The sequence below is a fragment of the Psammomys obesus genome, unplaced genomic scaffold (genome assembly GCF_907164565.1).
Source record: "Psammomys obesus unplaced genomic scaffold, mPsaObe1.curated_primary_1811, whole genome shotgun sequence".
Taxonomy (NCBI): Eukaryota; Metazoa; Chordata; class Mammalia; order Rodentia; family Muridae; genus Psammomys; species Psammomys obesus.
The window spans coordinates 46,622,181-46,637,568 of NW_026587216.1; the positions used below are offsets into that span (position 1 = coordinate 46,622,181).

A 15,388-nucleotide genomic window follows, 5' to 3' on the forward strand; every position below is an offset into this window, starting at 1 on the left:
TAAGAAAATCTGCAAGTTTACATATGTGAAGAACTTAAAACATCTATTATTTTCGCTGTAATATTTTAGATCATACATTACTGAATTATTTGAAACTTCTCATATCAACTCCTCATAAATAAAATAGATATAGTATCCAGAAATATTAAGGATATAATTGTGATTTATTTTCTTTTTATTCCTAAAACATTTAACAATGAATTTCAAAATTCCATAAGGTATAGCTAGATGGCACAAATGTAGGATAAAATTAGTAGTACTACAAATGAAGACAACAAATGGGGAAAAGACAAAGTAAGGATCACCTACAGCCAGAATTGAGCTTGGTGTACAACATGAACTTGCTTGTTAAAATGCCCAACAGACAAAAGAAATTACCTACACTCCACTGTTTTGTTATAATTTCTTATCCAAATAACAAAAGACCTAATACTAAGGTGTTGCCAACATGACCTGTGTGGTGATAAATGAGACATTTCTTGGCTGATCATTGAACAGTCTGGTCACTGGCAGCTTGGAGATCAGTAATGGCTTAATTTTTCAAACAATTCTTCATATGCTAATAAAAATTCTATGATATGATTCTAATTTGAATTATATGATAGTAACCCCTTAAGGCAGAAAAGAAAGAGACCCTCTTTATAGTCTAAATTGGAAATGGATATAAATAGTCTGCCATCACCACCCCGAGTTGCCTATAGGTAGTGTATATTTCAGTGATCCCTTTTCTGACATTAGAAAATATGGGCGGGGTTCGGTGGCACATACCTGCAACCTGAGCATTAGGGAGGCTGAGGCAAGGGGTCAATTGCCATGTTTAAGGCCACCCACAGTCTATAGAGAGTACCAGCATGGCTTGGGATCCAGACTTAGACCCTTTCTCAGACAGGAAGAGATGGATGGAGGAAGGCAAGAAAAGAAGAAAGGTAGGAAGAAAGAAGGAATGGGGGGAGGAAAAAGGGAGGAACGGAAGGAACAGGGAACAAAGGAAGGAAAAAAAGTACAATTTTTGTAATATCGCACCCAGAGCCTAGGTAAGACAATTGAATTGAGCATTGTGTTTTCTTCTTTTAGAAACTGAAAGGACTTAAGGTCTTAAACTATATATTCTGAGAAGTAGCCCATTTTGTTAACATTTTATGCATATGCCTGATCATAAATGAGTGGTACCTCTGTGTGTATGTTTTCTCTTCAGGCTTTACCTATTTCTACAAAGGAAAGGAGTATTGGAAATTCAATAACCAGATACTCAAAGTAGAACCTGGGTATCCAAGATCCATCCTCAAGGATTTTATGGGTTGTGATGGACCAACAGACCGAGATAAAGAAGGACTCAGCCCACCAGATGATGTAGACATTGTCATCAAACTGGACAACACAGCCAGCACTGTGAAAGCCATAGCTATTGTCATTCCCTGCATCTTGGCCTTATGCCTCCTTGTATTGGTTTACACCGTGTTCCAGTTCAAGAGGAAAGGAACGCCCCGCCACATACTGTACTGTAAACGCTCTATGCAAGAGTGGGTGTGATGTAGGGATTTATTATTTTTCTTTCTTTCCCAGGAGTTTGCGGTAACTTGAGATTCAAGACAAGAGCTGTTAGGCTGTTTCCTCGCTAGGAGCAGGCTGTGGCAGCCTGATACAGGGCTGACCTTCCAAACCCAGAGGGTTGCTGGTCCTGCACATGAGTGGAAATACATTCATGGAGAAGCTTCCATGATGCACAGTATCTGCTGTTCTTCAGTCCTCTGTCTTTCTTTGTCATTCAGTTCTAGGCCTTTCCTCTGCACGCTCAATGCCCAGTAAAATTTCAGGATTAACTGAAGAAGAGGAAATATAGAAGAAAAGTTTCTTAATTTTTTTTTAATACTTTTCCTTCTGAAATCTGAGCCCATTTCTGGGAAAGAGAAAGAGAGAGAAAAAGAGAAAGAAAACAAAAAGAGCCAATCAGAAAACCCATAAGTTTTTTCTTTAAGGCAAAAGAAAAAAAAAAGAATTGTTTGTTTGTTTTTGTTTTTAAACAACAAAATCCACAACTGAACTTTCAGGAAAGTGTGAAGACCCAAAACAGCTTTGTCTCCAAAGAAGATAGCTCTGTGATCACTACGGATAGTCTCCTGCGCACCGTTCTGTCAGGCGGAAGGTCTGGAACATACATGCAGGACTCTAGACTGTTGGGACAGCCATTTTCCAACAAACAAGGGGCCAAAATATCTGCAATATAGTAACAGCCTTAATAATACATGCATTTTTCGTTTTCTACAGCTGTTCTCAGCTATGTCCACAATGTATCATCACTTCCATCCTCATAGCTGTATTCAGACAGGACCTTTTGATTGTTTTGAAATGCTTCTGAACCCCCTCTTGCCTATTGACCCAGCATCATTGTCATGTTCTTCCCAGTTGTGTTAGGCCTTTGTCCCAGGCCTTCCATCGGTCTGTCAGCAATACTCAGCGCAAAGTAGAGCAAGAAGCAGTGTGTCTCTGACATAATGAGAGTGATGGTTATTTTATAAACATGTATGACTCTGTTGTTACAGCAGTGTAACCCTTTGAGAACTATCAGAACAGCTTACAGAGTCAGGGTGATTAGTCTTGCAATCTGGTCATTTGTAGAACTGGACAATAGTGAAAGCCATCACAGGTTTGAGAAGTTCAGATTTGTAAAGCATACCTTACAATCCCATGTAATTCTTTAATGACTGACAGTACTGCATAAATGCTTTTATAACAAGCAACGATGTGAATTGCCAAAATTTTTCTGGCAAATAAAAAAGATATTTTGTTAACAGTATCTCACGAGAGTGAAATTTTATTTGAATAATTGATTAGACTAGCCTATGCTTTTTCTTCTTCAGACTTACTGATTTTTTTCACTTATTTAAAATTCATTGCATGAAAATCCAATTCACCATGAAATACGCAGTTAGCATTCTGTATTGATTGAATTAAAAAATGGTGACCTGAGTTTGCATGAAAATCTTCCAGTGCATAACCTATTGCATGTCAGCCATAGTTCTCAAAGGGTTGGTGTGACTACTGGCATTTAGCCATTCGTTGGATCACTGACAGAGCTAAGAGACACCAAAGCATTCCATTGTTGAGTGTAATTTGTCCTAACAGCAGTATTATCATTTTCATGTGACCTGCAGAGCAGGTTTGTATCAATATTTTTTTCCTAGAGAAAAGTCAGCAACTGACAGACCTCTTTATTGATTTTAGGAGCTGCTTCTTGCAGTGAGAGGCTTTACAGCCACTGGGCTGTGAACTTATTAGAGATGGTCATGAGGAAAGCACCCCAGGAGTCAGACAATGGGCTTTGTGTGAAAGCCAGCTTTTGAGGGGATTAGCTTTTGAAACAATGAACAGCTTGCCTTGAACTTGATACTGATCTGTTGACTGTCATTAACAACAACTTAAACCTTGTCTTCTGTGAAAAATTTTCCTTGAAGAGTCCTGTTCTGTGTCTTTGCCCTTTGACCTTTAACTTGCAAACTGGCACAAATTGAAGGAAATCTGGTGTCACTTCTCCATCAGATTGTTATTCTCTAACACCTGGTAAGCAAGAGCTGTTTCTGTAGAGCGGAGTGAGAGTCTGGGAAGTAGTTCTGCAGGTGGACGCTTTGCTCTCTACATGCACACTCTGAATATGCCCTATAGATAGAGGTTTTTTTTAACTTTTTCTTTAATTTCAAGCTTAATTTCATCATTTTAGTAAAAATTACAAAAACCTTAGGAAAAAAAAAACCTCAAATACTTGAATGGCCAGTGTGGCTTTTATATAAAGCAGGAATTTTATACTAGTGAAAATTTCTTACTCATTTGCTAATAATACACATTTCCAGATGATTTTTAATGAGTGTAGGTATACATTCTTATTTGGAAATGGATAGTTTGGCTGCCTTGAATTTATATTTATACTCAACATAGCATGAAAATTAGAATGCCTTTGGTTAAACTACATGTTTATGATTTGGTTGGGGAAAATATTTTCTAATCATGGGTGGCATGCTAAAAATCTTTGCAGACTGGTGTTTCCTACAGTCTGAGCACATAGCTTGTAAGGGTAAGAAAAAGGAAGAGTTAGGAAAGAAGAATGGCTTCCTGGCTTCCTAGCACCACATTATGCAATGAGATTGTACTTCAACAAGACATCCAAGACTTTGATTGTGAGGGTCAGTAAGAAAAGGGAGGGCAAGGATCAGCCCTGTAGGTCTACTTCAATACTTCCTTTCTAGATGATGCTAATATTATAGAGTTAGTTATTACAGAGCATGGAGGACTGTATACATAAGCCTGTTTATGCAGCGTTTGCTTATTAGAGGGTTTAATCCTTTCAGGATCTTGATGTCAAGAAAAAAATGACTGGAAACCTTTTTTTCCCTAATGATAGACGTGAATAACTGTAACATTTTGGGACATGTGCAAATCATTGAGAACTCCATCAACGTACATTGAACATTTTTTTCACTCTGAAATCAAAAAGAAATTCAATAAGCAATCTATTGCCTCTTTATTCATTCATCACAATACCCTGATTCATCACAAGTCTGTAAGTACCTAAGGGCTAGAAAATAATCATAGCATTGAAAAGAAAAGAGTCTTTATTATGCTTGAATTCTGATAAATATCAAGGATGTGATTTGGATTGTGTTGCCTTGAATATGAGAAGTCTATGTACTAAAAATGGCTTATATGTTTACTATCTTGATGAGGACATTTATAAGTACATATGTGATAAGAAATAAGTACAATGTAATAAAAAACACCAGGGTTCTTTTGTTCATTGTATGCCAGGCACTTTATTCATATGGTTGCTGACTCTTCTTGGGATTTGTTATAAAAAATTTAGTGCTAAAGAAGTCATGCAAATGAAAATATTTAATTAACCAACACATGAAAATAGCAAATAAAAAATTTCAAAGTGAAGTTATCTAGATTAAGCACATGTCAGCTAAATATCAGTGAAACATACAACCTATCAAATGATCTCTGTAATCTCTAATTAAGTAACATAAAAAACTCAGACCTACTGTTTCCTAAGTGAAATGAAAACATATTCTTGTTCATAAAATAATACGTCTGTTTCATTATTTGTACCAAATATGAAGACAACTGTAAACAAGGCAATGGTTTTACATAAAATGATTTTAGAGTTTACACTTTCAGTTAAATATTGTTTCTCTATATATTAATCAGACTAAGTGAAATATTAAGATAGGTGATCAGTTTGAATTCTCTATAAAGCAATAGTTCTGCGTTAGTGATGTAGAAAAAGTTGTGATATTAGGTAACTGCTAATCCATCTGAGAATAAAGTTTTATGCGGGTATGGCTATCACAGCAGGTGAAGAAAGATGTTCTTTGCCATGGCAGGCATTACAGAGCTCAATTGCAGAACAACAGATGTTACTAGCAAATACAGTTTTTGTTACGAACTGGAGAGCAAGGCTTTTCTGAACCAAAAGTAATAAAGTATTAAGTAATGATAACTGAAAGACAATTACTAAGTAGTAAACAGTAGAGCCAGGTTGATGAAATAAGAAAACATTAACGCTATTACTCAGGCAGCCTAGAATCTCTTTTAACAGCACATAATTTGGCTTTTTAGAATACTGTGCATTTAATTCTATTTCATTTCTTTGAACTAAAATGCAATGTAGTAGGTAAGAACATCACCCAGATTCTGCTGCTCACTGTGATATCCGAATGAAGGTGTATATAGTGGATCCCAGGAAGGGTAAATGTACTGTTCTCAAGTTCTCCATGTTATGTTGATATTCTAATACAGCACAAATTCAGACTCCTGTTATGTGGACCGTACAATTGAGTAACTGGTGCGCCCATATTAATTGAGCTCAATGTGCTATCTGAAGAGGAATAGATGTTATACTTGAATAGATATGTTAAACAAAACTCATGAAAATAATCTTTTTTTTTAGGTATTTGGTATTTATTTCCAGAAACAAATAAAGGCAGTGATTTGCTGATAGTTTTGAGTCTGTGAGATTTTAGTATAAAATTAAATAAGCCTGGGGATGGTGAAGAAATGTTTACAGTGATCACAGAAAAAAAATGTTTGAGCATATTTCAAGCTGTCAATGACACAACAAACCACTTAAACCACAAGTGTAACATTCAGAGAACCTATCACAAAGAGCTATAAATAGAGTCTCCACTCATCTATGACACCACGGAATAGATCAAACAACTTATGTGGTAGAACCTAACTGATCCTTCCATGGCAATCACCTTCACAATACTGATTTATAATAACCACAGGAAGCAAGTGCCAGAGTCTAGCAGTCTAAACTGGTATAGACTGCTGCCTAAGACAAAAGGAGAGCTATCTCACAAACTTTACACAAGTCCCTTTTAAAGGTTGAACTTAGTCTAATAAAGAAACTGACATTCAAGGATAGTACCACCATTAATACGAAAGCTACGTTTTATAAGTAGAGTGGGCAGTGGAGGATAAAATGAGTCCTCTGTAAAATATAAAGTCACACTCTAGCACTTTGTAATATTACAGCTGGAGGTTTTACTTTAGCAAGAATGAAACTAGTAGAGAAAACTGAAACTTCAAGCTCTTCACACGGGGAAAGAGTATGTGATTTCTCGATGTATATACTTAGTCAATGCCCATTAGATATCACCTCTGTAAACACATCTGATACTCATCCATTGCCTCATAGACCCAAAAAGTTAAAAATATCCATTCAGTAACCTCGGTGAGAGTAAAGTTAGAACCCTGAGAAAAAAGCCATTTCCCTAGGATAGAAATTTACCTCAATAACCATGTAACACAAAACACTTGGCATAGTAGCAGAAGTTGCCTTAGTGTTCTAGTCTGATCTAATTGTAGACTTTGTCTATGATGCTCCACTAGCACTGTTTCTCATGTTTGAGTTGATTTTGAAGTATTTCTTGTCAGATTAAGAACATCTAGTTATCAATATCTTTTTCTACTCTGTGTCTACTCTGAAATATGATCCAATAGTATAGAAAGCCTATGATGACTTGGCATATTCACAAAAAATCAGAGAAAACCACTGGTGATGTTTGACACTCCCCATCAATTTTTCTGCTAGGATCCAGAAGTAGTAGCTTTCAGTGTTTGAATACAGCTATTAATTGGTAACAAGTGGCATATATCATTTCTTTAGAATAATCTGATACTTATACTAAGTCATAATAGAAGACGAGAAGCTTCGTGGTGTAGTAATGGCTTCACAGGCATTTGTAACAAATGCTTTAAAAGTGAAATGGGGCAAAAGTCAGCAACTTGCGATGAGTACATCCTAAACATAAATAGCTATATACTGTATATAGTATATACAGGACATTTGTATATGGACAGATCTGAGATGCTATGCCTTTCAAATAAAAACAAAGTGTGTCTTGGAAATTTTCTTATATTAACATAGGACTAATTATATTATTCGGGTGGGTGGTCTATGTGTCCTTTCATGAAAGGGCACACTGGGCCATGCGGAAAATACATTCTAAGCCGGAGTATTGTGCTGATTCACATGACGTGGCCATGTGCTCTGCTACAGAGCTGGATTTTATACCCTCAAGAAGGGAAGAAAATATCAAATATAAATATATCTCTTTCATATTAGGCCACTTACCTTCAAAGTAAGTTGTCGCTAACTTTTATTTCACTGAAGAAATGGAAGGATATAATGCTGATCAAGAATAAAATATATTTAAAAAAACACATTTTAGCCAACAAAGACATTTTCTACAATTTTTTTTCACCTGTTTTTGTTGATGAAAAGAAAATTATATATACATGTGTTTAATACATATGTATATATATATGTATGTATGTATGTATATATATGTATATGTATATATAATATACATACATATATATATATATATATATATATATATATATACCTCTTTGTAGCACTTGATAGGGAGCTAGATTGGCTACCAGGCATAGCGTTTTTAACACGGGCCCTTTTGTACATGCCTCATACATTATGAAGCTTTGGTGAGGTGTGACGTGAAAGGATGCTTTTCCCTAGGGTTAGACTATGGTGCTGCTTGTACTTGTCATTGTGTGAATGTTTGTTGCTGTGTTGGCCTGTCTTGTCAGTATACTGACAAATAAAGCCTGTGTGCACTCTCTATTTGAAGTCACTAGAATGCATGTTTTGTTTGCTGTCATGTGATACCAGTTGGATCTCATTCCTTTCCTACATACCAAGATAACAACTATGTTGTTAATATAGAACATACTTTGAATGAATGGTTTTGGTAGTAATATACATGTTTTGTTTTTATTTACTACACTGAGTTAACACCAGAGGCCCCAGTATTGCCTTATATCTTGCTCCTTATGTATTCCGTTGCTTATCTAAAGTTAGGATTTTAGTTAAGATAGCCATTTCCTTCTTTTCTATATGACATGGAATCCATTATTCCTTTCTCTACTCATGAACACAATTTTTTACAGTCAAACAAACATGGATTCTAATTAAGAGTGAGTGATTATCAGGATTTTCCACCTTTCTTCTGAGATCATTATTTGACTCTTTTCAGCCACCAATTTTCTTATACCTGATTTTTTTAATAAACCAGTTTTAATTTTCTTTCTCTTTGTGAATACTAGAATTTAGCAGCACTGCACAATGGAGGTGGAGCCCTGGAGATGTGTCTTTGTTTTTCGGTATATTCCATCACTAATTACACGGAAAACATAATTCTTATAAGATCCCAAATTCTTTCATTTGCTTATATTTTTATAGAGCTCTTCCCCTTAGGAAAGTAAGATGCTGAGTATAATTGTAGCTGTCTGTTGATATGACAGCTAAGAAAATTTATTTTGGGAGAATGTATCAAATATAAATATACAATAAAGTAAATATTACAATATAGTGTTTAAGTACATCTGGAGCATATGAAAGCCTAAAGCCTTGACTTTTTGGGATATTTACCTTGAAATTAAATATATAAGAAAAAGATAAAATAAAAGATTAAGGTGTGTTATAACAGCAGCTTCCGCTGCACTGGTTTTGACTGCATCGACATTCCTATTGTTGACCTCTATTATCAGGGGTCTTAGAGACTTGGCCATAAAAATTTGCTTCAAGTAAAAGTCTTATAAGACTTTTTTCCTTAGGTGTACCTAATTTTAAACAAATATATTTTGGTTTTATATTTTGGAAAGTAAATGTTTGGAGTTTGCTCACTTAATTTTGTGCTAATACAAAATTTAATAAGGTCGATTTTTCATAAAAACATAAAATATAATTAGTTCATCGTCTAATTTCTTAAACTAAATATTGTTGACATGGAGTATTTTTGCCTGCTTCACCAGTGTGGGACTTATCTTCAAGACATGTTAGGACTGACTCGCATACATGTTGTTATCTTGATTTCAATAGTATATCAATATGACTGAAAAGGAATATAGATAGATGATATCTATATAAATTATCTTGTAGCATATATTTGTGAATATATAGCATAAGATATATATGTGAGTATGCATAGACATATATATGCACTAGATAGGTTAAGTGGAAGAAGCTCCCATCCATGAACAAATAAATACCATATATATTTTTAAGAATTGCACAGACATTTAGCTTTCAGAGTCCAAATGAGAAACAAAAAAATGCAGAATAATGTTCTCTCGTGGGAAAACAACAAGCATTTTACAGCTTCCTGTGAAAATCACCTTTCATTCATCTAGTGTGGATATTAGTAATTAAAACATTGAAAGTAAAGAAGGATTTACTAAATGAAAATAGACTGTGAAGCAGAAAGAAAGGTCAAGGAATCAGAATTTCAGACAGTTGAGTGTGGTTGTCTGTACCTTAGCATTTATGTCATTCCCTAAGATGTCTTCAGTTAAAGAGGGTGTGAAAGTCTGAGTTTCTGAGTTGCTTATATTGTTTTCTACATTATCTCACTAAAGTTTGAAAACATTTAGTTTTCCATGTACCAGGCATAAAATGATACATTTATTTTCTCAGAGGATTTTAAGGGTTGAATATTATGGTTTTGCCCTCACCGGATTACATTTATTCCTTTGTGAATTTGGCATATATATTTCTCCTGATTGCTTCTACTGACAAACACAAAGTTTGTTTGTGTGCAAATAAAAGGCTAAACAAATGGTGCTAAAGTGTATTATGACTGTCAGATATAATCAGGCAAAATTTTGTGGTGCTTCAATTAATTTTTCATTGATTTTATTGACCAGTGTGTTGAATGGTGTTTATTCACAATTTGTCTTTTATTAGTAAAATTAAGGCTTCATAGCACATTGTTAATAAAATGGTTGCCTAGATTGTGTAACAGCTCACCAAGCTATTATATCCTTGACTCCTTATAATGAGGACTCATTAAAGGTCAAGGGTCATGCTATTAATCTCATTCTATAGATCAGTAACATGACTGAACATTTTTCACAAGGTACTTATGTTTACAATGCTATAACCCTTTGACTGCTGTGGCAACCTTAACCATACAAATGTCAGAAGCTAAAATCATCAGCATGGTTTGTGCCATGGCAATCAAAGAGTTAAGGGCTGTGCAGTTATTTGTTTTGTATTTATTAATTTATATTTATTTCATTTCCATTCAAGAAGTGGTTTGGGTGGGGCAGTGTTTGTCTGCTGTAAGTGTCTTAACCTAGGGAAAGGTTAAATGGCTTTTTATACTGTTGCATCTTCTGTATTTACCATCAATTCATTGTGTTGTAATTTTAAATAAATGTCAATAAATAAGAAAACCGAATAATGGTTCATAGACATTGTGGTTTTAGTCATGATTCACTTTCATTTATGACCAGCATGTAGACTATGATCGATAGCTTCAGTCTTTGCTTTCTTTGTCTTCCCAATTAAGAAACAGCCAATGAAAATGCTTGGGTGATTTAGAGAAATGTTTCTTGTGTATTTTCCTGAATTTGCAACTGTATTTAACTAGACCTATCAATTGGAGAATTTCTTACCTATATGTAAACAATCATGATCAAGGAGAGGAGTAAAAAACACTCCTGCACCCCATGTACTTCAGGCAAGTGTTTATTAGCACAAACATGGCTTTGTATGGTACTTAACCTGTATGAAAAATAACTATCTGAGGAGGTATAAACTATTAATTAAAAATTGTATGCCCACCCTCATTAGGTATAGTCAATTAAAGGAGTTATGTTTTCTACCGAATCTTTGGCAGAATATCATCTGAAGAAGCCTCCCTTTACTTTTCTTGTTGGTGCTGGGATCTGAACCCCGTCCTGTGCATATGATTACAGTTTGCTCTATGACTGAACAGCACTTCAGTCCTCTTTTTAAAATGATGTTATTATGACAAAAGAAGGCCATCAGTGAAGAACTAAATCCCAGAAATAAGACGAAGGATAAACCCTTTCTTTTTTTAAATTTTTTTATTATTGTTTATTATTATTAGTTACATTTTATTAACTCTGTATCCCAGCTGTATCCCGCTCAATTAATCCCTCCCAATCCCACCCTCCCTCCCTCATCTCCTCCCTGCCCCTTTCCAAGTCCACGGATTGGGGAGGACCTCCTCCCCTTTCATTTGACCCTGTTTTATCAGGTATCTTCAGGGCTGGCTGCAAAGTCCTCCTCTGTGGCCTAGCAGGACTGCTCCTCCCTTGAGGGGTGGGGAGGTCAAAGAGCCTGCCATTGAGTTCCTGTCAGAGATAGTCCCTGTTCCCCTTACTATGGGAAACCAATTGGTTATTGAGCTACCATGAGCTTTGTCCGAGTAAAGGTTCTAGGTTATATCCATACACGTCCTTGGTTGGAGAAACAGTTTCAGGAAAAAAACCCTATGCCCAGATATATTTGGTCCTTGTGGGGCTCCTATCCTTTCCCCATCATACTAACACCCCTTCTGTCGAAGGTTTGGTTATGAGTCTTAGTATCTGTTTTGAAATGCTGCTTGGTAGGGTCTTTCAGATGCCTTCTGCGGTAGACTCCTGTCATACGTCTCTTTCATATTAACATTTGAATAAATTACAAAACCAATTAAATGTTTTTCTGAAAATATTCAATAGCTGCATGTAAAAAATGCTGAACTAAACATTTTCTGAAAATCAGTTTTAGCATGTATCAGTAATCCCTGAACCCCAGAGGCCATCTGAATTTTACAAAGAATAACAGATTTTATTGGGAGTAAAATAAAAAGTCATTCTCCCACCCAAAAATGTCTCCACCTGTATACCAAGAAATTAATCCCTCACATACATGCAAATACACAGAGAAAAAAAAGAAATGAGAGAGGCAAGGAGCAAGAAAGAGATATCCCAGGATTGGTTTTGCAATCTCAATCCTCCAGCCTCAGCCTCCTGGTACTGAGTTTATAGTCATTTTCCAGAATGACCAGCCTAATCTTACTAATTTAAATCCACACATAAATGAGGATCGCTGGAAAAAGTGAACTATGATGGAAGATTAATTGCCTGCCCAGGCAAAAAGTTTATGAAACGCAGAGCTGTTGATGAGTCTTCTTCCTAGTGCAAACCCAGAGAATTTAGGGAGCTATCAAGAGTTTAATTAGAAGACCTGCAAATTACTGCTCCACCACTGAAGTGGGGTTCCCCCCTGTGTTGCCAGCACCTGTTTGGGGGGGTGCAGTCTGTCCTTTTCCTAAGCTCGATTTCTCCCTTAAGACCCATGGTTGAATCTGTGCCAAAGCCTTTTCTGAATGAACTCCAACTTTGCTCCATGAAACAGCAGTGAAAAATGAGCTGCCAGGTATTGTGGTCATGCCAAAGGATGTGAAAAGTTTAGTCTAGCAACAGTACACTTTAATTGTATTTGTAGATGTTTTTAAATTACTTATTTCTTAATTAATTAGTTTATTCACATTGTATCCCAGCTGTAGCCCTCTCACTCATCCCCCCCTTCCCAATCCCACCCTCCATCTCTCTTCTCCTCCCATGCCTCTCCTCAACTATACTGGTAGGGGAGGTCCTCCTCCCCTTCCCTCTGACCCTAGCCTATTAAGTCTCACCTGTCTGCCTTGTCTTCCTCTGTGGCCTGGTAAGGCTGCTCCCCTCTCAGGTAGATGTTGTTTTTTTTTTTAAACAGAAAAAAAATAATTTTTAAAACTTTAAAAATTTTAAATGTAACTGAAGATGTTAAACTGTCAATATAATAGTAAACCCAAGAGGGAATCTGTACTGTTCTTGTTATCAGAGAAGAGAGAAAAGCTAGAAATAAATGTCTGCCAGACGCACCAACAAATTTTTCTTATCTACATGGATTTATACATCAATTTAATATATAGTATATTTTGTGTGAAATATAGATTTCTGTACACATACCTAAGTGTTTTTCATTACAATCCACGTTAAAATTCAGTAATTGTTCTTGATTAGGAAAAACCTAGATGATGCTATAAAACAAAACCCTAGTAACATGCCTAACACATTATAAGAATGTGTTTATCAAAGAGAATTCCATGTTTTCGTACTTTCAAACACATTTTAAAGACTATAAATTGAATGCTTCCGGCCATTTTGGCCTTCACTGCCACACTCGCATCTCAGTTACTGTAGTTTGCCAAAAGAGCCTCACAGGGCCCCTCCTCTCCCATCCTTTCACTTCTATTTCCTTCTGTATTCTTTCCTTATTTTCATCCCTGAAAAAAATTATACATTTAATTATCCCCTTCTTTCTGTCTTGTTAAGCTCTCCACTGGGCCTATTTTTCCAACATATGTACTTTTTTATTTAATTATTTTTATTTTTATTAATTTCAGTTTATTTACTTTGTATCCTCCCTGTACCTCCCTCTCTCTCCCCTCCCAATCCCACACTCCCTCTTCCCCACCTTTGTCCCTGTCCCAGTCCACTGATAGGGGAGGTTCACCTCCCCTTCCCTCTGATCCTAGTCTATCAGATCTCATCAGGAGTGGCTGCATTGTCTTCTTCTGTGGCCTGGTAAGGCTGCTCCTCCCTCAGGGGGAGATGATCAAAGAGCAGGCCAATCCGTTCATGTCAGAGACAGTCCCTCTTCCCATTACTATGTAGGCCACTTGAATACTGAACTGTAGTTTATTATTATTATTATTATTAAAATAGCTATTTTTTATTTCCTACCACATTTGGCTTATTTGAAGTATTTACGACAATAGCCGTACTGCCACTAGTACTTTTGATTGACAGCTCCTGGGTGGTAATGTAGGCCTACTCATGTGTCTTCCCTCTTCCATGCACAGAGCGCTCCTTGTGGTACTTGGTTAATAGTCAGTCCAGCATCAGATGCTGGACTCTAGGTGTTAGAGCTTAAAGTTTCTTCCACTGCAGATAACATTTAGAATTAACTATTGTGAGTTTGTACTAGATTGTTCAAATGTTTTCAGTCTTTATTATGCACTGTCTCCTGTGCTATATGTTTATGATGTGCTGTGAAATCTGTATTTCCACTTTCCACACTTGCTGGACTATTTAAGTTTAGTTTTTCTTTCTTGACTTCAAACCACTGCGTATGAAACTTCTCACCATTCTTTTCTTACTTTGAAAAAAGAAACGATTCTTGGATTTTCTCATGTTAGTGGTGGCATAAGATAATTTTTGTTACCTATGTATCAAATATTGATTTTCCTCAGTCTTCCTTTCCTGCTTGTTATGCTTGTCCCCATAAAAACTCACCAGCACTAAAATATACTTCCACAGAATTTTAGACACTCCATTTCTCCTTGGCTAGCTCTGTCTTTTTTTTCCACAACTCACCTCACTTCCTGGTGCAAGCATCTTCCTTCACCAGACTTGAAATTACAGAACTAGGTTATCAAAAATAAATAATTTATTAAACATTTAAAAGTATTTGTTGTATGTGCGGGGTATGTGCATGAATATGGAAGCCAAGGGCTTCCTCTATTATCTTCCCTTTTCTTCCCTTGATGTGGGGTCAATCATGGAACCAGTTGTTTTTGTTAGCAATCACCCTCTCCCAGTGACCCCTGTACCCACTCTGCAGCCCAGTTTTCACCTGGGTGCTAGAGATCAATTGAACACAGCAAAAGCTCTTACCCACTGAGCCTTCTCCCTCTCCCAAAGCACAGATATTTTATATGTGTGCGCTCCAAAATCTGTTTTCTACTTGTCTTCCAAAGTTTTTCACCAGCAAGCCTTGTACCCAAAACCCTCTCGATATTTACCATTTCCCATGAATTTTCTTGGTCATGCGTTTGCATCCACTGTGAATTCCAACCTCACCTTCGTTATTGTCTCTGACCCAAGTTGACAAGAAACCATGAGCCCTGTAATTCACCTATGGTAATCACAAAATAGTCTATACCGCACCCTTCTCACTTCAAAGTTTTCCTGGTGCTATGCTAAATTCTATGACCATGGTCTTATGCAAACTTTGGAGAAAGCTTATTTTGTA

At 36.3% G+C, this 15,388-nt stretch overlaps 1 protein-coding gene across 1 annotated transcript in view; it reads left to right on the plus strand.

Moving 5' to 3' along the window:
* The window catches only part of Mmp16 (matrix metallopeptidase 16), a 247,066-nt gene extending 244,356 nt beyond the window's left edge, over window positions 1-2,710 (plus strand). Inside the window, exon 10 of the mRNA XM_055603625.1 lies at window positions 1,196-2,710. Coding sequence (XP_055459600.1) covers window positions 1,196-1,530 — 335 coding nt within the window. The 3' untranslated portion in view covers window positions 1,531-2,710. The remainder of the gene's footprint in view (window positions 1-1,195) is intronic.
* The last annotated feature ends 12,678 nt before the right edge of the window (window positions 2,711-15,388 follow it).